The sequence below is a fragment of the Aulonocara sp. 'chitande type north' Nkhata Bay genome, linkage group LG20 (genome assembly GCF_057382095.1).
Source record: "Aulonocara sp. 'chitande type north' Nkhata Bay isolate Kocher_YH1m ecotype deep benthic linkage group LG20, A_spYH_male_GT1.1, whole genome shotgun sequence".
Lineage (NCBI taxonomy): Eukaryota > Metazoa > Chordata > Actinopteri > Cichliformes > Cichlidae > Aulonocara > Aulonocara sp. 'chitande type north' Nkhata Bay.
In genome coordinates, this window is record NC_141363.1 from 20,142,554 (window position 1) to 20,169,996 (window position 27,443).

The window sequence follows — 27,443 nt, forward strand, 5'->3', positions numbered from 1 at the left end:
TAAATGCCTAAATCTGTTCGCCATGTGAAGCAAATGCATAATTCATTATTTCCATTGACCATATTTATTTGATGTAATATTCAATAGTGAAGTGTTCATTCCTTGTCTTCATTAAAGCCTTATTTTCATGCATTTATTTCTACCAGGGAGAACACAGGTGAGCTTTGAGGCCTGGACGAGTTTGAAACCTTTTCCCTCCAAAATGGAAACTGGCTGAAAATAAAAATGGGAATCTCTTTATCTGTTAATTTTATAAATTCTTCTCTCAGCTTTGCAGTTGCTGCTCGTTTTATGAGATGAGTAAACCCCAACAATCAGCAAGCACATGGTGACAGTGGGAAGGAAAAACCCTTTTGTCTCCACATGCTGTTCAGTATAGACCTAAATCCTCAAGGATTCTGTTAATGGTTACAAAACAAAACATGTACTTATAGGTGAAGTGGGAAGCACATGTTTGCAGTGAGGTGTCAGAGGACGGATGTTTCTTGTAAAACAGCTTTTGTGTCTGTGTTGAAACTGATTCATGGTTTTCACTGAAAGGAAGCTTTTTTCCAGTAAAGCCATCACTGTCATTGTTATACAGATTTAGAAAGCTTCAGTTTTCTTCTTTTATTTTTGTTTAATTTATGATTTTCTTTTTTTTTTAAACACTGAAAATGTTGAGTGAAACCCTGGAATCAGAAAACAAACCCAGGTGTGAATCCAGAGAGTCTCATGTGTGGTGTGTGAGTGTAGAGTAGGTCTGGTCCTGGTCCCTGCCGGCTGGATCGAGGCTCTGGTAGGTCGAGTCTTCACGTGTAGAACCTGGAGTACAGTTCTCGTAGTGGACGTCCTGAAACAGAGACAAACTGTCTTCTTCACATAAAAAGAAGAGACTCTGACTTGGTTAAATCATTTGTGCTGGTAAATATTTCCACGTTGCCTCGTTGAACCTCTCAGACAACAGTGTCTCTGTTTGTTGTTGGAGTCTCCGTCTGGGCGGCCATTTTTGTCACCTACCTGTTTGAATTCACCTTCTTGGACTGTAATTTCTGGAACAGTCTACAAACTGAACCATCACACTGTGACTGCTTTATTTCTTTGTTACAGTAGCAGTCTGTCAACAGTGAGAGGAACCAAAGAGAAAGAAAGTCACCTCCATGTTTGTGCCCTCTGAGTTTCCTCTGGTCCTCAAACCTGTGGAACAAACAAAGGATGTTCCTCTGTTAGAGGGAACAATCATTCAAAGTGCACGTGAGGCTGGAGGACAGAACATACTTATGTTTCCTGTAACATCACCTTTGGCTTTGTGCACTCCTGTTTTGAAGACCCCATACTTACTATTACTATTATATTTTTTAAGTTCACATGTGTGTGTGTCTATGTGTATGTGGGTGGGTTTAGGGGGGATCTAACTAATGTTGAAGTCAGTGGTAAGCATAATGTGGTGAAATATCATTTACATTACAATAAATATTAAAACAATGTAAACAATCAACATTTCCATCCCCAGTCACTCCTCCCTGAGCCTGGTTCTGCCGGAGGTTTCTTCCTGTTTAAAGGGAGTTTTTCCTTCCCACTGTCGCCAAAGTGCTGCTCATAGGTGGTGTTAGGTTGAAATTGTTAAATGTTGCCATTATTGTACTTAAATTTGTAAGCCTTGGTTTCAAACTGCATGATCAAAGACATTCTTATGTTTCTGTCCCCCTCCACGGCCTGTTGAATGGTGGGGGAGGCAATTAGCTACATTTTTTAATAGGGCTTTGGAGCGTGATGTCACGGGGGTGGGCGTGGAAAGGATTTTGGCCCAATCCGCCATTTTGGGGGTCTAAACAAAGTGCAAGCGAAAAAGGAGCGAAGGCACACACAACAGCCATGGTTCGTTCTGGGTTTAAAAGGGTTTATCTTTTCATTCTTCCCCAACCTGGAAGCAACATGAGGCAGCTCGTGTGTTACCAAACGAAGGCGTCTAGCCTGGATAGCAGCTGTGAGACGAGCTGATATCAGTTCTCTTCCATCTCCAAATATCTGTTGGTGCTCCAGACATTTTCATTCCGGTAAGTTCTAAATATGTTCATATCTTTATAGCCTATTAGTTTTATTTTCTATGCGCTCTGAGCTCATAGCAAATTAGAACAAACATCCTACTGAGTGATTTTGCAGAACTACCTTCTATCTATAGAGTTGCTAATTATTTGGCATTATTGCAGCAAACCAGCCCATGAAATGGATGAAACATTGTGACTGGGTTCCAGCGCTACACAAGGGACCTGCTTCAAACATACCACCATGCCAATCAGATTACTTCTTCCATGTGAGGGTGAAGAGGTGACCCTCCTGGATAAGATGGTGAAGGTTTGCTGCGTTTGGTGAACAGTGTGATAATAAAACCAGGGAAAAATGAAACCTGCTCCTGTTAAATATTCTTAAGTTTTTGCTGTATAAATAGCTGTATTTTTTCAAAAGACACAGTAAATAAAGTAATGTTAGTAGTGGGTGATATCATGTAAACACTGTCATGATTTTATGTGAACATTTTGTCATTTGTAAACTATAAATGACATCATCATTGTAACTGATGTGATGTTCTATAAAGTGGTTTTAATTTTAAAAAAAGAGGCAAAATTAGTTTGTTTCTTTATTCAACTTTTGAACAGTGGGACTCAGTCAGTACATGACAGGGGATTACTTTAAATCACCCTGTAATTCTTCAGCTTCAGTAAATGCAAATTATTTACACGGCAGTGCACTACAGGCATAAATCTAGACCCCTAGATAAAACATGATGGCATTATAGCAGTGACGACTCCTCCACAGTAGCAGGTGGGGTTTTTCTGTTTTGGGAACGGCTCCTTTTCCCCGTCACTACAGATGGTCTGTTTATGTTTTGATCAAGAGCCTTTTTTTTTTGGGCAGCTGATAAGGAGAAGTCTATCTTATGGCCAACCTCTGGCTGTATCTTGGTCATATTACCCAGCAAAACCCAGTATGCAGGTTCATCTGTAACAGTCCTTGTGCCACGGATCAACACTGTTGCTTCTACATTAAACAGAAGAGCAGCGACATGGCTGCAGGTCTCTGCGACTCCGGCCATACAGCTGCAGTGGGCGGCTTCAACCTTCCCTGTGATGCTCACAGTGACCCATGGCTGCAACGCTGGTTCATTCAGTCTTTGAGAGTGCAGGACCTGAAACACACACAGACAAAGTTCATTTAAAGACAAGAACTATGAGCCAAGGCCGACACAAATGTGTTTAATCTACTTTATCATAAATGTAACAAAATGTTTAGAAAGTTAGCACATACATGTCATTTTTCATTTCTTTATGTGTCCATCGCTGCAGGTTATAGTGTAAATCTGCCTGTTCTGTCAGAAACCTGCCTGCAGAAAATGAACCTAAAGGATGTAATGCAAGGATGTCATCACTTTAGAGATGGAGAAAGTATAAAGTGACAATTATGAATCACTTAATAAGGAGATTCTGCAGGTCATTAATCAATGACAGTGTCACATCAATGCACTGAACTCACTGTTATCCCTCTAACAGCCTCCACATGTTCTCACTGTAATTTCCCCTCATGAATGAATTTATGCTGCACTAATCTGAATGTTTGCAGGGAAATCAAACGCATTTCACTCGCAGTACTCGAGCTGACTTACCTTTGTTTGAATGACGACTTGTACGCGCTGATTCCACAGATAAGGTACAAGAATATGTCAGGCTACGTCAATAGCGGTTGGTCTTCAGTGTTTTTACTCCACGGCCGTATTTCATACGGGTCCACATTTCCAATGCAGGCTATTTTCTGCAAGTACCGCCGCTTCGCCTCTGAACAAAATCGGTCTCTATACAGTCCGTTCTCTTTTGAGCTGCTTCTAAGCATCTTGTAATCGTCGTTCCAACACAGTGTGTTTGTTTTGATTCGTAGACCCCGAAAATGGTGCCGCGCTCCCACAATGCATTGCGGCGTGACGTCAACTCCAAAGCCCTATTGCAGACATTCCAAGTAAGGTTCTGGGTGTCCTTATTTAGTGAGGGTGTTTTACTCCCTGCTCTTTATCTTCTCACCTGTGTTTGTATATGGTAAACCGTTAGAGGAAGCTAAGCCATATACAGGGGTGAGGGGACATGACACTTTGTGAGCAGCAGGAAGTCACACAAACACGCCAACATCCATACACACTCACTCATGTGCACGTGAAAAAGTTTAAATACAAGTTGAAATTGAGACTTTGAGACCTCTAATTGAGAAGTTGAGACTGGGACTAAGAACCCACCAGGAAAGCCATTACTGAGGCTTGTATTTCCAAACAAAACAGTGTCCCTCTCCTGGACATTAGAAGAATGCAGGCTTCAGTCACTTTATATTTGCTTCATTTTCAGATCTGAGGCTTGTTGAGCAGTCTGTGGCACAAAGTCTGTGTCATGATAAATGACCTAAATATCAGATTCTGTTTGTCTGGCTGTATACTTTGATGCTAATGAGTCTTAATGTTTTTACTTCAGTTCCTTCTTTCACTTGATTCAGTAGTGACTCGTCCCACTAGGTAGATTTGAAAAATGCACGTCCTTTGTGGACAAACAAGAAATCAGATGATAACCTGAATAATTTATTATTATCAGGAACTCCTAAAAACTTCCTGAAAAGCCTTCAGTTAATCTAAAATGCTGCAGCAAGAGTCCTGACAGGGACTAGAAAGAGAGCAGATTTCTCCTGTATTGGCTTCCCTTCATTGGTTCCCTGTTAAATCCAGAATTCAAGAGCATGTTCAATTTGAACCTGTATATGTTCAAATTAACTGTTAGATTTGTATTGTTGATTGTCATTTATGCTTAGAAATATCTACTCATATATGCTTGGAGTTGTATAATCAATGTCATGTTGGTAGAGGGTTGATCCTTAATAGTCTGCAAAGACTTTCTGTGCAATCCAGAGTGTTCTGGCATTCACACCACATCCTGGGAGCGTGGGAGAGGTCGTACCTTCTCTTATTGTTTTGTGGCAGGATAAACGTATCTATGTCTGTTTTAGGCTAAGTGCCTTTTGTTTAGATGAACTGCTGGACTTCCAGACCAGCAGGTTTAGGGAAGTCTTTATGGGGTCACACTCTGACCCCCCCCCACACACACACACACACATACATACATACTTACACAACGCACAGGCAAGGTACTCTTTGTTTGTATGTAGACATCTGTCATATGTTAATGGACCCATGTATATTCATGTAACCTCAATAAAAGAGCAGTGTTACGGGGGAGCGGTCGAGAGCGACTGGGGTCAAGCGAAGGAACGGCACTTGTCGTGGTTCTCTCCCTCATGCATGAGTAACACAAAGAACTTTGCCTACTTGGTGTTCAATACTTTTGCTGTGTAGTTGAATTGTCTTGAACGTTCCAGCGAATAGGTTTAAGCTACAAACCTATCATTAACCAGTCAGCAGCTGCCTGCATTTTTATCATGGTGTCAGAGTAAATTTGTGTTTCCACGGTCTTGGGTGAGGTAACTCATTACTGACAGAGTGAAATGTGGTGAATTTATGCCAGAGTATTTATGTGAGTAAAAGTATTTCTATCAAATGTATTGATATTTTAAGCTCGACTGTGAAATATGCCTGAGGTTAAAGTTAGTTGACCTAGCAAGAAAAGAAAATTGTGTGTGTGCACACGACTTGCTTTTGTTACCTTCTGTAATTGTAAGCATAATGTCATGATCCTGAGTCCGTGACTCAGGGATTTTGTGTTTGGTGTATTTATTGTTATTATTTTCATTATTATGTGTGGGCTGTTTTGGGCTGTTTTGTGTTTTGGGGTTTTGGATGCTGGGTTCCTGGGTTTGTGCTCCCCCTGTTGGTCCCTGGTGTTAGTGTTCCCCTGTCTCGTCAGGTTGATCAGGCCCAGCTGTGTCTCCCACCTGTGTGTGATTTCCCAGTGTGTCTCTGTGTATTTATAGTGTGTGTCTGCCTCTGTTCCTCGTCGCGTCGTCTGTGTTCATCCTCTGTGTCACCCTGCGTACTCTGCATTTCTCCGTGAATCCCCTGCGTGTTCTCCCTGCTGTCCTCCCTCCATGTTCAGTCGTGACATTAACCACTGAGTTAAAGATTTTGAACAGAACTCGAGGATTGTGACTATTAGTTGCAATAATGTTCGACAAAAAAGACGTTTTTGCCATTTTGGCAGCCTTCTGAAATTTAGACCGGCTCATATGTCAAGGGACCCCTGAAGTTGATCTTATTTCCATCTCCTCTCAGCTCGACGACATTCACGTCTAAGAGTGAGGGTGGATTCATTTAGTTGGCGAGAGGTTTTACGGCGTTTAGTCTTTACTGGAGCCACAGTGTCCAAAATAGAAGAACATGTAGAAATAAAAGAGTTGACTACGCCATCAACCGAGAGAGGTGCATTACGGATGTCATCGTAACAGACAGAGTTAGCAAAGGCCGCAGAGAAAAGTGCAACAGCCTGAGAATTAATCATAAGCAACAGGCACAGTGGACCCTCAGAGTTCAATTCCATATTGCATAACTGAACATCAAACATAACTGGGAAATGGTCCGAAATCCCAGCATCATTAATGTCCGTGATGCAAATATCCAGTCCATACGACAATACCAAGTCCAGCATATGGCCTTTAGTGTGGGTTGATTTTCTCACCCACTGAGTGAGATTAAAAGAGTCAATAAGGGCAAGGAAGTCCTTAGCCAATAGGTCCTCCTCGCAGCATATATGAATGTTAAAATCACCACAAATAAGGACACGATCATAATTTAAAAAGATAAATCCTAAAAGATTAGCAAATTCACGGATAAAATCCTTGCTGCGTTTCGGAGGTCGATACACCACCGCACAGAGGGTCCGGGGGAAACGGACAGCTCCAGTAGTTGTACTTCGAAGCTGGAATACGAGGCAGGAGGCAGTTGCCGCACTCGGAATTTACTTCTAAAAACTGAGGGTAGCCCTCCACCCCTGCCCGCGGTCCTAGGAAAGTTAAAGAAAGCACAATCCAGTGGAAGAAGTTCCGAAAAGGAAGAGGACTCACCAGGGCGAATCCGGGTCTCCGTTAGAAACAGGACGTCCAGCCTTGACGCGAGAAAAAAGTCGTTTACAATGAAGGACTTGTTCACCAGTGACCTAGTGTTTAGCAGAGCACGTCCTAGCTGGCGAAGATTGCTGTGATCCACACCTCCTCCAGAGACCCGCTTCCAGCTCCATACAGGTGGGCACTCAACTGGTAGGAGCGAGTGGGCTTGCTGGCCAGCATAGCGAATCCATCGATGGCGACACAGTCTGAAAGTATACTGGGAGGGCCGCAAGATGTCTATGATGGAGCGGTAATTAATCACTCCATGTGCTTTTAAATAGGCTTTAATACGAGCGCGAAAACCACTCCGTTTACCCCGTTTCCTATGTCGTTTCTTGTGTGGTGTATGTGTCTGTTGGAGTATCTGTTCGAGACTGGGAAAAATTCCCTAAGTTCCAATATAGATCCGGGTTTTGATGATTCAAGGGTCGAAGATTTAAAAGAGTTTGTCGATCATAGGCAATTAGAGCAGTAACATCCGGAAAGAAGGCAAAGAGTAAACAACACTCAGGAAGACGGATCCAGAGACGGCTTGCCGTACACACTGGCGCCATCTTGTTTGTCAATTATTATTATTATTATTGTTATTTTCCTGAAAAACTCCACAGTGTCAGAGCTTCTCGGACCTGCTGCCCCTGAACATGGTGCCTGCTCAGACCTGAGAGGAAACCTCAGGGGAAGCTTTCTGCTCACGCTGCGTGCAGCAGTGATTGAGCGCTGCTGACCACAATAAGGACATAATCAGATGGTAAAAAGAATACTTTGAGGATTTCCTCAATCCCACCAACACTTTCTGTGGAAGGAGAGAGTGAGGAGTTGCTCAAGGCTCAGGATGTTGTACATGACTCTGCAGCACAGTCTGGAAGTCTTTTTTGTGGATGGAGGATGTGCTCCAACACTCCTCAGCCTCCCTGGGTGGATCTTTACCTGGATGCTGGCAAGAAGAGTCCGTCTCTAAGCTAAAGCTCAGATTATGGAGGAAAAGTGTGTTTTTTTATTCTGGACTTGTAACCTTGAACCATCTTGTTATCTCCTGGAGCTTATGTGAAGGACCATTCAGTCCCTGTACAACTATAGTGAGAGCTTGGTTTGCATTTCCAGGCTCTGCTGTTTGTCACCAACTCTTTCACAGCTTTAATGAAGAGAATTTGTAGGCAGATAGTTTCCACCTTCTTGGCGTCAGGATCACTCTGCTTTTTGCAGAAGATGTGGTCTCTTGGTCTCATCATGCAGTCATGAAGTTCACACTTCAGGGCAGTTTGTAGCCAAGTGTGAAGCAGCTGGGATGAGACTAAGCACCTCTGAGTCCAAGTCCCCGCTGCTCAGCCAGAAAAGGCTGGTGTGCTCACTCTGGATGAAGAACAAGTTGCTGCTCTGAATGGAGGAGTTGAGGTATTTTGGGGTCCTGTTCATAAAAGTCATGGGAAATGGACTGGTTCTAATATAGCACTTTTCTACTCTTCTGAGCACTCAAAGCACTTTACACAACTTGTCCTGACACCAGGAATCGAAGGACCAACCTTCCGATCAGTAGATGACCTGCTCTACCGCCTGAGCCACAGCCGCCCAGTCAGAGAAGAGTGGAGCAGGAGGCGTGGACGGGTGCAGTGTCTGCAGGTCAGTTCAGACCTGCAGTGAGCGTGTGTTCAGAGTGGAGTTGCTTCCACTGTTAAACATTATTTGGTATCAGTTTTACACAGTGAGCTGAAATGAAGATCTTAAACTTGCTAAAGTGCAGAAAAAAACCTGCTGAGTGCTGATTGATACATTTCTATTCTATCAATTAGCAGCACTCAGCAAGTTTATATTTGATGGGTAACAGTCTGAAAATCCTCTTTTTCTTTTCGTGACTGACTCTGAGGTTGTGAAAGACATGACTGCTCAGAGGACTGATGGAGAGGAAGAGGCCTGGTCCACATCATACAGATAATACTGACAGTTAACCTCTTAATAACTGTGCAGAACAGCTTCTGATAACAACATGCAAATTTAGTCGCCATAGAAACAGCTGAACAGGAAGACAAACATGTGAAAGACACTTGTTGCTCAACAGCAGTGACTGAATACAAACAAACTCATTTTCTGTGCTGATATCAAATAGAAAAAAGCTTTTATTCTCACACTGAACAAAGAGAAAATATCTCTGCTAACAAGTGAGGTGGTAAATATTACATTCAGTGTCTGTAGAGTCGATGTGGTTGCTCTCATTAATGTAATTAAGGTTTATTAATACAGCGCTTTACAAGAACAAAAGTCACAAAGCTCTTTACAGCACAGAGTAAGATACAAGAATTCAAACAAGGTAAACAGATAGCATGCACAGGCAGGTCCAACAGTGTCACAGATCGTAGGTCCAGTGGAAGTGAGTTCAATAACTTGGAGAGATCCAGAGCTGATCCAGGTACAGCCAACAAGCACCGATCTGCTTGTTGGAGCGAATGCAGCTTTGCTCTGCACTCACTTCCACCACTGTTTGATTTAATAAGCTAAAGATTTTCTACATTATGAAAGTTTATTTCAGTAAAACATTGTCCTGTTAAACATTAAAGCATCAGTTTTAAACAGCGGCCTGACACTTTGCAGAAGCTAATCAAGGAAGCTGATCTTGCTAAACTGACACCAAGCTGAGCATGCAGTCTGAACACTTCCCCATTTTCTTCACTCGTGTGACTCTGAAGTTGTGAAAGACAAGAAGTTTTTCTTTTTTTAAAGAATTATTTCAAGACTTTAGATTTAGCAAAGAACTGTGTGTGTACATGGAACATGACAGGAAGAAAGTTTTTTAACTCCTCGAGTGACTGAAGGAGAGGAAAAGCTCTGATCCTGAAAATGTTTTCAGTAAACTTAAGAACTGTGCAGATCAGCTGTCTGACAGATTTCCCTGCATCTTCACTGAGTCACTTTACTGCCACAGGATCACTGATTGGACCTGTGCTCAACTTCAAAACACCAAAATCCCTCAGTGACCATAATTTACAAAGCTATGACATCACAGCATCTGACCAATCACACGCTGTCACCGTCCTGTTGTTACATTAAAATAAAATCCCATTCAAACAGATTTTGGTGTGAATCAGATTATTTACACTGAGAGCTTCCTCTGGTCCCTTCACAGAGAAACGTGGCAGCAGCAGCTTGAAGCTAAGCTACACTCGAGTACAGCGAATCATCTCTGACATCAGAGCTCACATGGACCCGAGGCGCAGAGTAGATAACTTCACCAGTGTTACCACTCGAGGCTCCGTTGGGAGAGCCAAAAGTCCTCTTGGAAAAATTCACCTCAGAGTAGGTGAGTTTGCTCGAGTCGTCTCCCTCCTGAAAAAGAGAACGAGCAGAGATGAAACTGTTGATCAGCTGCCACATTTTCAATAATGTTTAGGATTGTTAACACAAACCGACTCAAAGGACGAGACGAGCAGGTGCGTCGTCAGCCCTGAGTGAGTGGGGCCGGAGCCCCGCTCTTGTAATAGAACAGTTCATTAAAGGGCCGGTGTGTTCAGGCATCTGTTTGTCACCGGGCATCACAGGTGATAAATAATGTGAGCACTGTGTGACTGATGTTATTTATTTAAGAATGAAAAATGAACCCCTCACTTGTGTGTAATTTTCCTGTTTATGTTTTGTTATGAAAAGAACATCGAGGGAACCGTTTACCCTGCCCGGGATAGGGTTACCGGGGCCCTGTCCTGGAGCCTGGCCCGGGGAGGGTGCCTGAGGGCGAGCGTCTGGTGGCCGGGCCTTAGTCCATGGGGCCCGGCCGGGCACAGCCCGAAGAGGAGACATGGGCCCATCCTCCCGCAGGCCCACCACCCGCAGGAGGCGCCATAGGGGTCGGGTGCATTGTGTGCCAGGTGGCGGCTTCTAATTTCAGTATTCTCCTCTGCCTGTTGTCTTCCACAGGCTTCTGTTTGGGGTCTTTACTGTTTCAGCACATTCTGAGCACTTTAACACACATGATGTTCAGCTGCATGTCTCTCAAACCCCAAAATGTTTCTGAGCTGCAGAGCCTGTGTACAGTAGGTGGATCACTGATAACTTTCTCCAACCTGAAGAAAAAATAGTCCCAGTTTGTGCTCCTGACAGATTTGTGTGTAAAGTAACGGAAAGTCCCTTTGACACATGTACTAAATCTATCAGAAACCATTAAGGTGACTGTTGTTAAACCCTTTTTTATCACTTAAGAAATATTACAAAGTTAAGTCCCATTGTGTCACAGTATGACTGTACTCAGTGAACGTTTCCATCCACACGTCTGCAGCAGGTCTCTGAGGTCATGTTTTTATGTTCTAGCATGCTGCTATCAACACTGTGTGATATTTATCTTTAAACCTGCTGAACTAATAAAATTCTACTTACTAATTTCACCAAAACTCTGACGCTGTGAGTAAAGTTGATCAAACTCACCTCTGTGACAGCAGCCTGCTCGGTTTCCACAGGAGGATCTGAAAACACATCAGAGAGAATATTTTTGATGATTTAGTGCTGACAGATCTCCATCTGTGACGACCTTCACCAAAGACACTGAAGACTTTATTCAGAGAGTGATTCAGACAACATTTCTGCCAGGCTTTGGATATAAATTCTCGTGATGGTTTCCACCACATCTCCTCCAACATGCTGAAGCCGGTCAGAAACCTTCAGTTTTTAAAAAGTCATTTTTAAGTAGTTTTCGACCAAAACATTAGCAGGAGCCACACAGCAGATTTAATCAAGGCAGAATAGTATTTTAAGTATAAATTAACTGTAACATTAGCCACATGTGACTCCTCTGCTTTGGGCTATTTATCAATGATTAATGTGAAACTTTACATTTTCATTTGTGTAATAAAATGATTGTTTCTGGTTTGTTTTTAATTTGCTTTGCTGTCTGTAAATCACAGTCAGTTTAATGTTAGCACCTGCTGCTGTAACAGTAACTATTACATCACTTCCAGGTGTAACTGGAAGTTTAAACTGAGCAGCAGTTCACTCTCTTAACCTGAATTCAGATCTTAAGGTGGTTTTTGTTCAGTGATTTTTCTGGGTCGAGGTTGTGTTGTTGTGTTTGTCTTTTCAAAGCTTTAATTCACAAAGAATTAAATACAAACTGAGCGATGAGTGTGTCTGTCTGTGTGCTTCCTGCTGTCTCACCCTTTGGTTTAGAGGATCTTTTCTTGCAGAATATCAGCACAGACACTGATAACAGGATGATGATGAGAGCCAGAGTCAGACCCACAACCAGCAGCACATCTGCAGCAGATTGAGAAGAACAACAAGCTGAAGACATGCGTACAGTATATAGAGCTGTACAGTAAGAACTCATCACCCACAGACTGAAATAATATGAAATAGAGTTAGTGTTACTTTAGCATTTTACAGCTTCTAAAGAACATATTCACCTCAGATTGTTTGCTAATGTCACTTGTCAAACTAAATGAAAAGCATATAACAGGACACATTAAGGAGTAATTATGATAATAATTAAACCAGTTTTCACTCAGGTTATAAAAAATCTGTCAGTGTTTCTACTCTCAGACTCATAGATGGATGTACCTGCAGATGCTGCTCTTTCAGGCTGCTCAGTGCTTCCAGTCAAAGTTGATGAAGGTGTGCAGCTTCCTGTAGTTGTGGCTGATGGTCCAGCTGCTGAACAAGAGCAGAGAGGAAAGTTTGACTTATAAATGTTTGGAGCTGTGAAGAAGAAAAACACAAAGATTCAAAAATCAGCTGAGAAATCAAACGAGCCTTAAATGGATCCACTGACTGAGAAAAAAACAGTTTGGCAAATTTAGTGTTAGATTAAAAAAATGCACTAAAATAGTTTAACAATGAAATAAAATATGAATGTATGTTGAAATATCAGGTTCTTGGAAACAATAAAGACATTTAGGGACATTAATGGTCACCTGTTCATTTCCAGCTCCACACTCTGATTCCTGCTCTCCATCACAGTAACTTTACAAAGTTCACACTTCTAAATAATCTTGTTTCTAAATAATTCTGTTTCTATGTTGAGATAAACTGAGTGCTGAGAGCAGCCTGAGCTGTTGGCTCACAGGGATCACTGTACAGACACTGAGCTCATTATTAGAAACTTTGCTCGTGTTCAACATGAATATCCACCACTGGAACAGCAGATATATGACAGGAAATAAGGAACAGCTGAACAGCTCCACTCTGACAACATTTGATTAATGTCAGTAAAAACTCACCGTCTGTGACAGTGACCTGAAAGTCTCTGAATGAACTGCTGGAAGATCCACTCAGTAAACATCTGTACCGTCCTGAGTCAGACTTGGTCAGCTGTGTGATGCTCACATACAGAACTCCTGAAGCATATTCAATTTTGTATCTGCCTCTCTGAGCTCTGTTATCAAGTGTAAGAACAAGAAAGTTGTTTCCTCCACACTCTCCTCTGCAGAAGAACCCTCTGTTTCCAGGTTGTTTAAAGGAACATCCGACTGTGAGAGAGCTTCCAGTTTCTTTATCAAAGTGTTTCAGCTGATCATCGTTTCCATCCAGCAGTGCTGTTAAAGAGACAAACAATCAATAGTTACTATCTGTGCTGAAGATGATGCAGTCTGATCACAATAACTCCAGTTTGATCCACAGTTACACTGGGAGCTGCCCAGTTCAACCAGTCTGAGAGAGGAACTGTTGGACTAAGTGAGATTTAAACGGCTTCATCATCAGACTGATTGGATTCATGAAAATCAGCTTTTATGACAAGTATAGACTCTAAACTGTGAACCCTTCATGGTTTTAAGTACATTTAAAGTCTGGATGGACGTTTGTGTTGTGAATGTGATTTTCACACATTCATTGAGGAAGAATCCATTTTGCTGTGAGGGGAACTCTTGGAAAGATCAAACCGACGACACAGAAGCAAAAACTCATCAAAGAAAATCAAAGTTACATCAGGAAATCTTCTTTCATTCATCAGCGTCTGTTTCTGACATCAACATTTCATTCACATCATTATCAGCTGACACACTCACTAATATTCACACACACTCGTGTCCCAGCTGCAGTTCATCGGTTACTTAGAGGAGTCCAAATGTAACCAACAGTTGACAGAAGAACAAACTTCAGCTTCTTTAAACCGTCAGCAGCTGTCAGTGAAACTCAAACTTTGCTTCAGGAACAGAAACTAAACATTTCCACAGCTGAAACAGAAACTCACCTTCAGCAACAACGATCACGAACTGTCTGAGTGAAGCTGATGATGAAGATCCAGCCAAACCACAGCTGTACTGTCCAGAGTCAGACTCAGTCAGCTTTGAGATGCTCACATATAAAACATAAACTGATTTTATTTCATATTCAATGCTGTATCTGCCTGTTTGAGCTCTGACATCAGTTGTATTAATGAGAATGTTTTCTCCTTCACATTCTTCTCTGCAGAACATCTTCCATGTTCCTGGAGAATTAAAGGAGAATCCAGCTTCCAAATCTCCTCCAATGACTCCATAGCGAAGAATCTGAGCATCGGTGACTTCAGGGTTTCCATCCTGCAGAGCTGTTGGAAACATGAACCATCAACAGTTACTGTTTGTACTTCCTGTAAGAAGCTGCAGTCTGATCACAACATTCACACACAGACACACTGAGACTAAAGTCTGAATAACAACAATGATTCATGTCAAATACATTTTATTGTCTAAAGTGGTGGAAAATCTTCTTCCAGTCGACACGACTCAAAATATATCTGAACATGTTTCCTATGTGTGACAGGTGAGACCTGGAGACTCGGGACCGCCCCTGGTGGGCGGATCTGGTCTTTGCTCCTTTTATAAGCGCAGGTGTGGGCAATTGGGTATTCCTCTGCAAACCTGAAACTGCGAGTGCTTGGTCCGAGTTGGGCAAGTTGGTGTTTCTTAACTATGAAAGTCTGATACGGGTCTTCCCCTAAACTTCTGTTAGAACGGTAGGTTACACAAAAATGTACCACTTGAGCTCTGGCTGTTGGCAGAGGTTTACAGTTATTTGCACCCTTGTAGGTGGGAAACATTGCTCCCGTGAGAACGGTATAGTGGACTTCATCGCCACTGACCCACATTTATTAGGGTGTGACACGAACTTGTGGACAGGTAACAAAACCAATTCAGTTGAGGAATATTCCTGTGTTTTACTGTCCAGCTAAGTGATCTCCTGCCTTTTATTTACAGAGTACCGAGCTGCTGCTTTGCCAGGTGGATTTCTGGCTGCGGGTAAAGGACCCGATACCTCAGTGTGTTTTAATTTGTTTTAAACCGGTGTAAGTCGACAGACTGACTGTTGCGGCTGTCGATGGTTTTGTTTTTTGTTTTAATTTTTTCTGTATCAGTAGGCACCACAGATATTGATCCTTTTAGTATTTTAACTCCTTTTTTTATATATATATTGTCGCAGACGGTGAAGGCGCTGCAGGGAAAACAAATCCTTTTTTTTGTCTCCCCGCTTTTGCATGCACAGCGGTGGGCCTGAGTGAAGACGGCACCGAAGATTTGCCTTTTTCTACAGTGTTTTACCCATTTGGGGTCATGTGTGAGTTGCCGTCCACTTTTAACCTGTGTGCTATGTCGATTTGTTTTTAAACGGTTCCCCGCAGCGCTTGTCCTGGCTCATGGCAATCGTACAGTTTTATAGTTTCTAATAAGGTAAAGTTTTTAATTGTTTTTAGGTGCCGCTGTTACACTGTTTCTTTTATTTTGTATTAAAAATCTTTTAAACTGACTGTGCGCCTACGGCTCTGTCCTATTTTAAATAGGTACCTACCACGGGTCACAAACGCATGAATAAAATGACAATAAAAGATGAAGATAAACAAAACATGTAAATGACTCATAGCTCCTCTGTGTGGTACTTGTAGTAATTATGTGTTGAGAGATTGAAGCAACAGCTCAACATGCAAGTTTTTCATGTGTTTCATCCACAGGAAGTGATGTCATCATTTAGTTTAAATGTACTGCTGGTGTCAAAGTTCATGAAGCAACAACAAAACCAGTGATGAAGTTTTTATTTGTTGTAACTTTGTTTTACTGAGGGTGATCGTGGCTCAGGAGTTGGGAGTTCACCTTGTAATCTGAAGGTTGCCGGTTCGAGCCCCGGCTTGGAGAGTCTCGGTCGTTGTGTCCTTGGGCAAGACACTTCGTTTTCTTTGAGGACGTAACAAATACTTGCAATGAACGACATGTTATTGAGTAATTTATGACTCTATTTTAAAGCTCTGAAGCCAAACTCAGCAGCTGATGTGAGTCAGTTACTTTATGTGAATGATTTCAGTTCATTCCAGCATTTAAACTCTGTGCAGTCGTATTTCTGTTCAGCTCCAACAGGACAAACAGGAAGAATTAGCAAATAACTTTTCACACAACTCTGGGTTTGAAGATGCTGACAGATTTCACTCACGTCACTCACAGGTTTATATTTGTCTGCAGGAAGTGATGTCATTTTGTCAAATCTATATGCACTGTGGGCGTGAACTGTGAATAGTCACAGTGAAGAAACATGAACATGTAACAGTAAAAGCAACAAAATGTGTTTTTGTCTTTCAAAGAAAAATTCATTGACTTGATCAACAAGTTTGTATTTTCAAATAATAACTGAAAGTATCAGGTGGAGTTTTTACTTTGATATTACAGGTTATTTTGAGGACGTAACAAACACTTGTAAGAAACCATCTTTGAAAGGACGAATCCTAAAGCCAAAGTGAGCAGCAACATGTCCATGAATGTCTCACTGTGATGGTTTCTTCTGTCCATACTGGCCACAAACACATCCATGAAATCATGAATAAAAGCAGTTTGAATGGAAGAAGCGTCCATGAAAGTGACTCATAGCTGACTCTGATCATCATGTTTAACAACAGAAACATGTTGAAGAAGGAGAGTGACAGAAAGAACAAGTGAATGTACTCACAAAGGAAGAAGCAGCAGATCAGAGTGTGACGGACTTTCATGATGAGGCTCTGATGGTTCACTGCTGCCTCTCTTCTTCTTCACTGGAAACCAGGAACTTGTGACGCCTCACTTCTCTGACTGAAGGAGTCCCTCCTCCAAACACCACAGCACCTCTACACTCCTCCCCTCTGCATCCGTCTGTGAGTCTGCTGCAGGGCCTCAGGCTTCCTCCTTATATTTATAGTATTATGTGCAAAGTGGAAATACAATGATGACACTTGACTCTGTTAAATTCAGCACAGTGACCAAAACCTCCAACAATGATCATCATTCATCATGAAATCATTTCTCTTACTGTATCTGAAGAACTTTAGTTTGGGATCATTTAGAAAAACAGTTTGGGTCAAATGTTAGAAAAGAGTCAGACTTTCTTTCTTCTCACAGTTTGTTTAACATGAGTTTCAAATCTTTGAACATTTAAATACATCTATGAACAGAATATGAAAGAACAACAGTTCTGATATTATATCAAACATTTCAATCACCTTGTGGTTCAAAGTGGTATTACATGGCAGCCTCATGTAATACCACTTTGAACCACAAGGTGACGCACGAGTCAGTGTAGCATCCAGTACGTCCTCAGTCCGACATGAGACATCCCAACATTATTCCAGTTAGCTCAATATTCCAGTTCCAGGAATGCAGGAATGTTATTGTCACACTCAGCCAACTGATCCTCCTGAGACCCAGAAAAAACATCTTTTGACAGAGTAAAGTTTAATATTAAACAAATTAAATAAATAAATCAGCTGTAATCTGATATTTGTGACCTATCGGAGACTGAGAGAGAGCAACTTGTGTTTTTGGAAACATTTGAAGTGTTGCTGAATTCCAGTGTAAGGCTGAGGGTTTATCCTCGTCAGTGTTCGCATTATGTTCCACGGTTGATGTACCTGATGTTTGTTCCAGAACCACACCCACTGTTACACACTCTGAATGAGGCAATAAAGGGAATCATCTTCCTATTGCTGCCTGGCTTCATTCTGTTAAAGACTTTATTCTTTCCCCCTGAAAGGAGACCTCACTGTGATGGTTACTTTGATGGACTGTCTAATCTTGAACAATTTGTCTCAACTTATTGAACTGGCCATAATTAGGAGCCAGCAAATTGTGACCAGGTTATCTGAATCATGCTAAAAATACAGATACACTGAAAAGTGTTTAAGTTACGACTGCCTCTAGAAATGAACGCCTCCTGTTGTTTGTGCGCTCGGATTTTCTTTCCCTAAAAGCAGACGGCCTGTTTTCTGTTTGATGTAATCAGAGGACTACCTGCTTGGTGTTTGTAGGCAACTGTCCCAGGTTCATGTTTCATGGTAAAAAAACGTTTCAATGGTATTTCAGTATGATTATAACTGAACTGATCATGACAGGAGACCTACAGTTTAATGTTGTTTAAGCACACATGTTATGAATTTTATAAATCAACAGGATGAAGGAACAAATCAAACTCATTCGAAATATTCTACAAGCTCTCGCATTTCTCAACATTGTTACCTTCAGACTAATGTATGACGATGGAGCTCTTTCTCAGTTTGAGACAAAGTTCCCAGACAGGTCCAGCCCACTGTTCTTACTCTGATTTCACAACAACTATTATGGAATCAAAAACCTCAAAGTGCTGACTGACTGCTAAATACATCTGTAAAATCTGTCATATAATTTCTTTTATTTGCATCGGTGTGAAGAGAACGTCTCTGTATGTAATGAGCCTGTCTGCAGCCAGCAGCCGCCTGTGTACTGTGTGCTGAATCACTCCACCCTGTCTTTCTGTAGGCCTGTTTGTGTGGCAGGTCTCATGTACTGGAGGGTTAGTGCAGCTGGATTTCCACCAGTGACACTGACAACATCTGGCTGGTTCCCCTCCCTGAGACACTTTTTGAGTTTTGCTTTGGGTTCTTGAATCAAACAGCACTGTGTGCAGCATTTCTTCACCCACACACTCATTTACTGCTGATTATACTGACTAGACCCACCATGGTTATCACTCTATCCAATGGCTGTTAATAGCAGTTATCACTCCCAAGTATGGCTCAGATTGGCCCTCCTGTTCTGCAGCTTCACCCCAGCACAGTCTATCCTCCAGTTCCTGGGGCTTCTCCTGAACCTGCTCCTTCACCCATCCCTGTTCCCGGGGTGAGAGCGACCAGGGCCCGGCCCGCCCCTGCACCCGCGCCAGTTCCTCAGGTGGGGACAGCTGTAGGGCTGCAGCTATTGATTATTTTAGTAATGGAGTAATTATTTTTAAAATGTGCTGTTCAAATGAAGCTGGCTTGACTTGAATATTAATACTGAGTTGACAGAATCCACGTGTATTGCATAAAGACACATAAAAAGTAAAGACTTTATATCCATGTATCTGATAACAGGAGTTCTAAACTAAAACTCCTCCAGGTGACGGTGTCACGGCAGCTGCCCTGGAGTAAAACACAAACACAAGATTAGAGCCTGACGTCGGGGCGGTGAGGTGATGTCAGGCACTGCTGCCCAGATTAAAGTCTCCAGGTTCAAGGGTCTTGGTCAGCTGGGGTCTTTCTGTGACATTCATGTGCTCTCCCACGGTCCAATGAGACGGTTGTCAGGTTGTGCCCAAAACATATAGGTGTGTATATGAGAGAGTGTGGTTTCTGTCCTTTCTGACTTGCGACCTGTGCAGGTGGACCCGCCTCTCTCCCTGTGACAGCTGGGACAGACTCCACCCCTGTGACCCTCAGCTGAATAAGCAGTTAACAAAAATGATCCACAGATGATCAGAAATTCCTCCGTTTACAGTTCAGTAGGTAACGTGCTCATCACCAGTGTTGGTCAAGTTACTTGAAAAAAGTAATCAGATTACAGTAACGGCCCATCTCTGCTCATCACATCCACTGCTTGTGTTGTTGTTGTAAGTTAGGGTAACTGGAACAGCTGCTCTTTCACAGACTGGACCCCACATCAGCTCCCTACTCCATCCTGTAGTACAAACTGGTGTGACACCAAAGTCTGTTCCATACAAATAATCTGATTCAATACAAACACCAACATAGTGCTGACCTAAAGAACACCAAAAGTCACAGGAACGCTGTGGAAATGTGGGATTTGCAGCAGGACTGATGTGGATTACAAAGTGAAGGCAGACTTATTATGTTTCAACCACTGTAATAATAATAGAATAAGAACACCATCCTTGTAGCTGCTGCGTATGCTAAGGTTTTATATGGTTTGCTGTTAGCTCTGTGTGGCTAACCAGCTGATTAACTTCAGTTACGTCTGATGCAGATCCATCAAGTGATTCCAAATGAACATTTAATGCAATGGATTCACTTGAAACGCTCAAATAAAATAGAAGAATTCAAAGTTGTCTCTGTTTAGGGTTGAGTAAAATATGAAATCTATAACATTTAATTATTTTTCTTAGTGTACAAAAAACAGACTGATCAGGGGAGGTAATGTTTTGTTGTTTTTAATAACATGTACATAATATTGGCAGTTTCATGATACTGAGGGGAGCGACTGTTTCTGTCCAGGGTGGGAGGGGTCAGAAGACATTTTTCGTGTCAGTCTCGGGGTCCTGGAGGTGTCGAGGTGTTGGAGAGAAGGAAGACTGCAGACACCTTCTCAGACAAATGGATGACACACTGCAGCAGAAAGACTTCACAGTGTCCACGGGGCACTCGTGTAGGATGATGGGGGCTGGTGGGGCTGGTTCCTCCTGCAGACGTTCCAGCAGCTGCAGTTCCTCTAACAGCCACTTGAAGCTGACTCCGAAGTGAGTCAATATTTACAGTTTTCAGGGTTTGTGTTCCAACTTTAAACCTGAGGCACTGAAACAAACCCAGCTGTGAATCCAGAGAGTCTCATGTGTGGTGTGTGAGTGTAGAGTAGGTCTGGTCCTGGTCCCTGCCGGCTGGATCGAGGCTCTGGTAGGTCGAGTCTTCACGTGTAGAACCTGGAGTACAGTTCTCGTAGTGGACGTCCTGAAACAGAGACAAACTGTCTTCTTCACATAAAAAGAAGAGACTCTGACTTGGTTAAATCATTTGTGCTGGTAAATATTTCCACGTTGCCTCGTTGAACCTCTCAGACAACAGTGTCTCTGTTTGTTGTTGGAGTCTCCGTCTGGGCGGCCATTTTTGTCACCTACCTGTTTGAATTCACCTTCTTGGACTGTAATTTCTGGAACAGTCTACAAACTGAACCATCACACTGTGACTGCTTTATTTCTTTGTTACAGTAGCAGTCTGTCAACAGTGAGAGGAACCAAAGAGAAAGAAAGTCACCTCCATGTTTGTGCCCTCTGAGTTTCCTCTGGTCCTCAAACCTGTGGAACAAACAAAGGATGTTCCTCTGTTAGAGGGAACAATCATTCAAAGTGCACGTGAGGCTGAAGATCACTGCTGCCCCTCCCGTTCTTTCATCCTGCTTAGTTGGACTTTATTAGGCTTCATTTTAGACTTTGCCTTCAGAATCAAAGACTCACATTTGCTCGAGTCTCCTCCTGTGTACTGAAGAAGTGATCCACAATAATTATACTATTTTACAGTTTTCATGGGTCGTGTAGTCAGTATATTTTTCCTGTTTTTACTTCACACGTCTGAAGCAGAGAACATCTGGATCTGATCCTGCTGACAGTGTCCAGAGTTCATGTGTGACACAGTTTAGGATTCAGTTACTTCCAGTGTTTAACATCATCTCTACAAGTCACTCCACTCTCCTCTTAGAGCCCAAAGTGGACAAGCAGGATGAAATATTTTGATGTTTGACTGCAGCTGTTTGAACAGACTTCAAGTGAAGTGAAAAAAGAGTTTTTGGTTAGAAACGAGACGTTCTGTGTGTTTCTGTGTCTCTGTTGTCTTACCTCTGCTGCTCTTCCTCTTGATGCAGATTATTAGAACAGTCAGTGATGAGAGGATGATGATGATGAGCAGAGAGATGATTACATACAGCAGCACACCTGTGACAGCAGAACAAGCTTGTTTTACATATTGATTGATGAGTTGCACATGTAGTGAAATAACAGACGTGAAACGAATAAACAAACAGATAAAAGTTCTACATGAACAAGAGGAGCTCACAGAGAATTTAGAAAAAGAAAGCGAGTTTGGCACAACGTCACACTCACATCATACTTCTGATTAGAAAAGCTGCCACACAGGACAGGCTGATTAAAAACATACTGTCTTCTCTCATAGATGGATGTACCTGCAGATGCTGCTCTTTCAGGCTGCTCAGTGCTTCCAGTCAAAGTTAATGAAGGTGTGCAGCTTCCTGTAGTCGTGGCTGATGGTCCAGCTGCTGAACAAGAGCAGAGAGGAAAGTTTGACTTATAAATGTTTGGAGCTGTGAAGAAGAAAAACACAAAGATTCAAAAATCAGCTGAGAAATCAAACGAGCCTTAAATGGATCCACTGACTGAGAAAAAAACAGTTTGGAAAATTTAGTTTTAGATTAAAAAAATGCACTAAAATAGTTTAACAATGAAATAAAATATGAATGTATGTTGAAATATCAGGTTCTTGGAAACAATAAAGACATTTAGGGACATTAATGGTCACCTGTTCATTTCCAGCTCCACACTCTGATTCCTGCTCTCCATCACAGTAACTTTACAAAGTTCACACTTCAAAATAATCTTGTTTCTAAATAATTCTGTTTCTATGTTGAGATAAACTGAGTGCTGAGAGCAGCCTGAGCTGTTGGCTCACAGGGATCACTGTACAGACACTGAGCTCATTATTAGAAACTTTGCTCGTGTTCAACATGAACATCCACCACTGGAACAGCAGATATATGACAGGAAATAAGGAACAGCTGAACAGCTCCACTCTGACAACATTTGATTAACGTCAGTAAAAACTCACCGTCTGTGACAGTGACCTGAAAGTCTCTGGATGAACTGCTGGAAGATCCACTCAGTAAACATCTGTACCGTCCTGAGTCAGACTTGGTCAGCTGTGTGATGCTCACATACAGAACTCCTGAAGCATATTCAATTTTGTATCTGCCTCTCTGAGCTCTGTTATCAAGTGTAAGAACAAGAAAGTTGTTTCCTCCACACTCTCCTCTGCAGAAGAACCCTCTGTTTCCAGGTTGTTTAAAGGAACATCCGACTGTGAGAGAGCTTCCAGTTTCTTTATCAAAGTGTTTCAGCTGATCATCGTTTCCATCCAGCAGTGCTGTTAAAGAGACAAACGATCAATAGTTACTATCAGTGCTGAAGATGATGCAGTCTGATCACAATAACTCCAGTTTGATCCACAGTTACACTGGGAGCTGCCCAGTTCAACCAGTCTGACAGAGGAACTGTTGAACTAAGTGAGATTTAAACGGCTTCATCATCAGACTGATTGGATTCATGAAAATCAGCTTTTATGACAAGTATAGACTCTAAACTGTGAACCCTTCATGGTTTTAAGTACATTTAAAGTCTGGATGGACGTTTGTGTTGTGAATGTGATTTTCACACATTCATTGAGGAAGAATCCATTTTGCTGTGAGGGGAACTCTTGGAAAGATCAAACCGACGACACAGAAGCAAAAACTCATCAAAGAAAATCAAAGTTACATCAGAAAATCTTCTTTCATTCATCAGCGTCTGTTCTGACATCAACATTTCATTCACATCATTATCAGCTGACACACTCACTAATATTCACACACACTCGTGTCCCAGCTGCAGTTCATCGGTTACTTAGAGGAGTCCAAATGTAACCAACAGTTTACAGAAGAACAAACTTCAGCTTCTTTAAACCGTCAGCAGCTGTCAGTGAAACTCAAACTTTGCTTCAGGAACAGAAACTAAACATTTCCACAGCTGAAACAGAAACTCACCTTCAGCAACAACGATCACAAACTGTGTGAATGAAGCTGATGATGAAGATCCAGCCAAACCACAGCTGTACTGTCCAGAGTCAGACTCAGTCAGCTTTGAGATGCTCACAGATAAAACATAAATTAATTCTATTTTATATTCAATGCTGTATCTGCCTGTTTGAGCTCTGACATCAGTTGTATTAATGAGAATGTTTTCTCCTTCACATTCTTCTCTGCAGAACATCTTCCATGTTCCTGGAGAATTAAAGGAGAATCCAGCTTCCAAATCTCCTCCAATGACTCCATAGTGAAGAATCTGAGCATCGGTGACTTCAGGGTTTCCCTCCTGCAGAGCTGTTGGAAACATGAACCATCAACAGTTACTGTTTGTACTTCCTGTAAGAAGCTGCAGTCTGATCACAACATTCACACACAGACACACTGAGACTAAAGTCTGAATAACAACAATGATTCATGTCAAATACATTTTATTGTCTAAAGTGGTGGAAAATCTTCTTCCAGTCGACTCAAAATATATCTGAACATGTTTCCTATGCATGAATAAAATGACAATAAAAGATGAAGATAAACAAAACATGACATGTAAATGACTCATAACTCCTCTGTGTGGTACTTGTAGTAATTATGTGTTGAGAGATTGAAGCAACAGCTCAACATGCAGGTTTTTCATGTGTTTCATCCACAGGAAGTGATGTCATCATTTAGTTTAAATGTACTGCTGGTGTCAAAGTTCATGAAGCAACAACAAAACCAGTGATGAAGTTTTTATTTGTTGTAATTTAGTTTTACTGAGTAAATGAAATAATCTGATGATTGAAAGCAGCAGTTTTTCCCCTTTATATCACTGACTACAGTTTGTTTGAGGACGTAACAAATACTTGCAATGAACGACATGTTATTGAGTAATTTATGACTCTATTTCAAAGCTCTGAAGCCAAACTCAGCAGCTGATGTGAGTCAGTTACTTTATGTGAATGATTTCAGTTCATTCCAGCATTTAAACTCTGTGCAGTCGTATTTCTGTTCAGCTCCAACAGGACAAACAAGAAGAATTAGCAAATAACTTTTCACACAACTCTGGGTTTGAAGATGCTGACAGATTTCACTCACAGGTTTATATTTGTCTGCAGGAAGTGATGTCATTTTGTCAAATCTATATGCACTGTGGGAGTGAACTGTGAATAGTCACAGTGAAGAAACATGAACATGTAACAGTAAAAGCAACAAATGTGTTTTTGTCTTTCAAAGAAAAATTCATTGACTTGATCAACAAGTTTGTATTTTCAAATAATAACTGAAAGTATCAGGTGGAGTTTTTACTTTGATATTACAGGTTATTTTGAGGACGTAACAAACACTTGTAAGAAACCATCTTTGAAAGGATGAATCCTAAAGCCAAAGTGAGCAGCAACATGTCCATGAATGTCTCACTGTGATGGTTTCTTCTGTCCATACTGGCCACAAACACATCCATGAAATCATGAATAAAAGCAGTTTGAATGGAAGAAGCGTCCATGAAAGTGACTCATAGCTGACTCTGATCATCATGTTTAACAACAGAAACATGTTGAAGAAGGAGAGTGACAGAAAGAACAAGTGAATGTACTCACAAAGGAAGAAGCAGCAGATCAGAGTGTGACGGACTTTCATGATGAGGCTCTGATGGTTCACTGCTGCCTCTCTTCTTCTTCACTGGAAACCAGGAACTTGTGACGCCTCACTTCTCTGACTGAAGGAGTCCCTCCTCCAAACACCACAGCACCTCTACACTCCTCCCCTCTGCATCCGTCTGTGAGTCTGCTGCAGGGCCTCAGGCTTCCTCCTTATATTTATAGTATTATGTGCAAAGTGGAAATACAATGATGACACTTGACTCTGTTAAATTCAGCACAGTGACCAAAACCTCCAACAATGATCATCATTCATCATTCATCATTTCTCTTACTGTATCTGAAGATAATGAACTTTAGTTTGGGATCATTTAGAAAAACAGTTTGGGTCAAATGTTAGAAAAGAGTCAGACTTTCTTTCTTCTCACAGTTTGTTTAACATGAGTTTCAAATCTTTGCACATTTAAATACATCTATGAACAGAATATGAAAGAACAACAGTTCTGATATTATATCAAACATTTCAATCACCTTGTGGTTCAAAGTGGTATTACATGGCAGCCTCATGTAATACCACTTTGAACCACAAGGTGACGCACGAGTCAGTGTAGCATCCAGTACGTCCTCAGTCCGACATCAGACATCCCAACATTATTCCAGTTAGCTCAATATTCCAGTTCCAGGAATGCAGGAATGTTACTGTCACACTCAGCCAACTGATCCTCCTGAGACCCAGAAAAAACATCTTTTGACAGAGTAAAGTTTAATATTAAACAAATTAAATAAATAAATCAGCTGTAATCTGATATTTGTGACCTACCGGAGACTGAGAGAGAGCAACTTATGTGTTTGGAAACATTTGAAGTGTTGCTGAATTCCAGTGTAAGGCTGAGGGTTTATCTGTTTATCTGTTTATCCTCGTCAGTGTTCGCATTATGTTCCACGGTTGATGTACCTGATGTTTGTTCCAGAACCACACCCACTGTTACACACTCTGAATGAGGCAATAAAGGGAATCATCTTCCTATTGCTGCCTGGCTTCATTCTGTTAAAGACTTTATTCTTTCCCCCTGAAAGGAGACCTCACTGTGATGGTTACTTTGATGGACTGTCTAATCTTGAACAATTTGTCTCAACTTATTGAACTGGCCATAATTAGGAGCCAGCAAATTGTGACCAGGTTATCTGAATCATGCTAAAAATACAGATACACTGAAAAGTGTTTAAGTTACGACTGCCTCTAGAAATGAACGCCTCCTGTTGTTTGTGCGCTCGGATTTTCTTTCCCTAAAAGCAGACGGCCTGTTTCCTGTTTGATGTAATCAGAGGACTACCTGCTTGGTGTTTGTAGGCAACTGTCCCAGGTTCATGTTTCATGGTAAAAAAACGTTTCAATCCTATTTCAGTATGATTATAACTGAACTGATCATGACAGGAGACCTACAGTTTAATGTTGTTTAAGCACACATGTTATGAATTTTATAAATCAACAGGATGAAGGAACAAATCAAACTCATTCGAAATATTCTACAAGCTCTCGCATTTCTCAACATTGTTACCTTCAGACTAATGTATGACGATGGAGCTCTTTCTCAGTGTGAGACAAAGTTCCCAGACAGGTCCAGCCCACTGTTCTTACTCTGATTTCACAACAACTATTATGGAATCAAAAACCTCAAAGTGCTGACTGACTGCTAAATACATCTGTAAAATCTGTCATATAATTTCTTTTATTTGCATCAGTGTGAAGAGAACGTCTCTGTATGTAATGAGCCTGTCTGCAGCCAGCAGCCGCCTGTGTACTGTGTGCTGAATCACTCCACCCTGTCTTTCTGTAGGCCTGTTTGTGTGGCAGGTCTCATGTACTGGAGGGTTAGTGCAGCTGGATTTCCACCAGTGACACTGACAACATCTGGCTGGTTCCCCTCCCTGAGACACTTTTTGAGTTTTGCTTTGGGTTCTTGAATCAAACAGCACTGTGTGCAGCATTTCTTCACCCACACACTCATTTACTGCTGATTATACTGACTAGACCCAC

The 27,443-nt window shown here is 41.7% G+C and overlaps 2 protein-coding genes and 1 long non-coding RNA gene across 5 annotated transcripts; 1 reads left to right on the forward strand and 2 right to left on the reverse strand.

The window, feature by feature from the left end:
- Window positions 1–700: 700 nt before the first annotated feature.
- On the reverse strand, window positions 701–17,442 carry LOC147305491 (uncharacterized). 2 transcript variants are annotated; one of them, XM_086277967.1, is made up of 7 exons: window positions 16,942–17,442; window positions 14,225–14,560; window positions 13,254–13,568; window positions 12,595–12,687; window positions 12,193–12,291; window positions 1,136–1,176; window positions 701–832 (listed from the first exon to the last, which is right to left on the reverse strand). In XM_086277967.1, exons 1-7 carry the CDS (start codon window positions 16,979–16,981, stop codon window positions 713–715), a joined length of 1,044 nt encoding a protein of 347 aa, XP_086134093.1. In that variant the 5' UTR covers window positions 16,982–17,442; the 3' UTR covers window positions 701–712. The 2 variants fall into 2 exon arrangements, with proteins under 2 accessions (XP_086134093.1, XP_086134092.1); XM_086277966.1 differs by lacking the exons at window positions 701–832; window positions 1,136–1,176 and adding exons at window positions 9,153–10,377; window positions 11,467–11,504.
- Window positions 7,653–11,640, forward strand: LOC147305492 (uncharacterized). Of its 2 annotated transcripts, none has more exons than XR_015126648.1 (3): window positions 7,653–8,679; window positions 10,178–10,351; window positions 10,696–11,640. It is a non-coding gene; the product is annotated as an uncharacterized LOC147305492 (long non-coding RNA). The 2 variants fall into 2 exon arrangements; XR_015126649.1 differs by lacking the exon at window positions 10,696–11,640 and adding an exon at window positions 10,442–10,680.
- Window positions 17,443–20,782: 3,340 nt separating the features above from the next.
- LOC147305493 (uncharacterized) lies at window positions 20,783–25,605 on the reverse strand. Its single transcript, XM_086277092.1, has 7 exons — window positions 25,406–25,605; window positions 23,793–24,128; window positions 22,823–23,137; window positions 22,164–22,301; window positions 21,820–21,915; window positions 21,242–21,282; window positions 20,783–20,938 (listed from the first exon to the last, which is right to left on the reverse strand). Exons 1-7 carry the CDS (start codon window positions 25,443–25,445, stop codon window positions 20,819–20,821), a joined length of 1,086 nt encoding a protein of 361 aa, XP_086133218.1. The 5' UTR covers window positions 25,446–25,605; the 3' UTR covers window positions 20,783–20,818.
- Window positions 25,606–27,443: the final 1,838 nt, after the last annotated feature.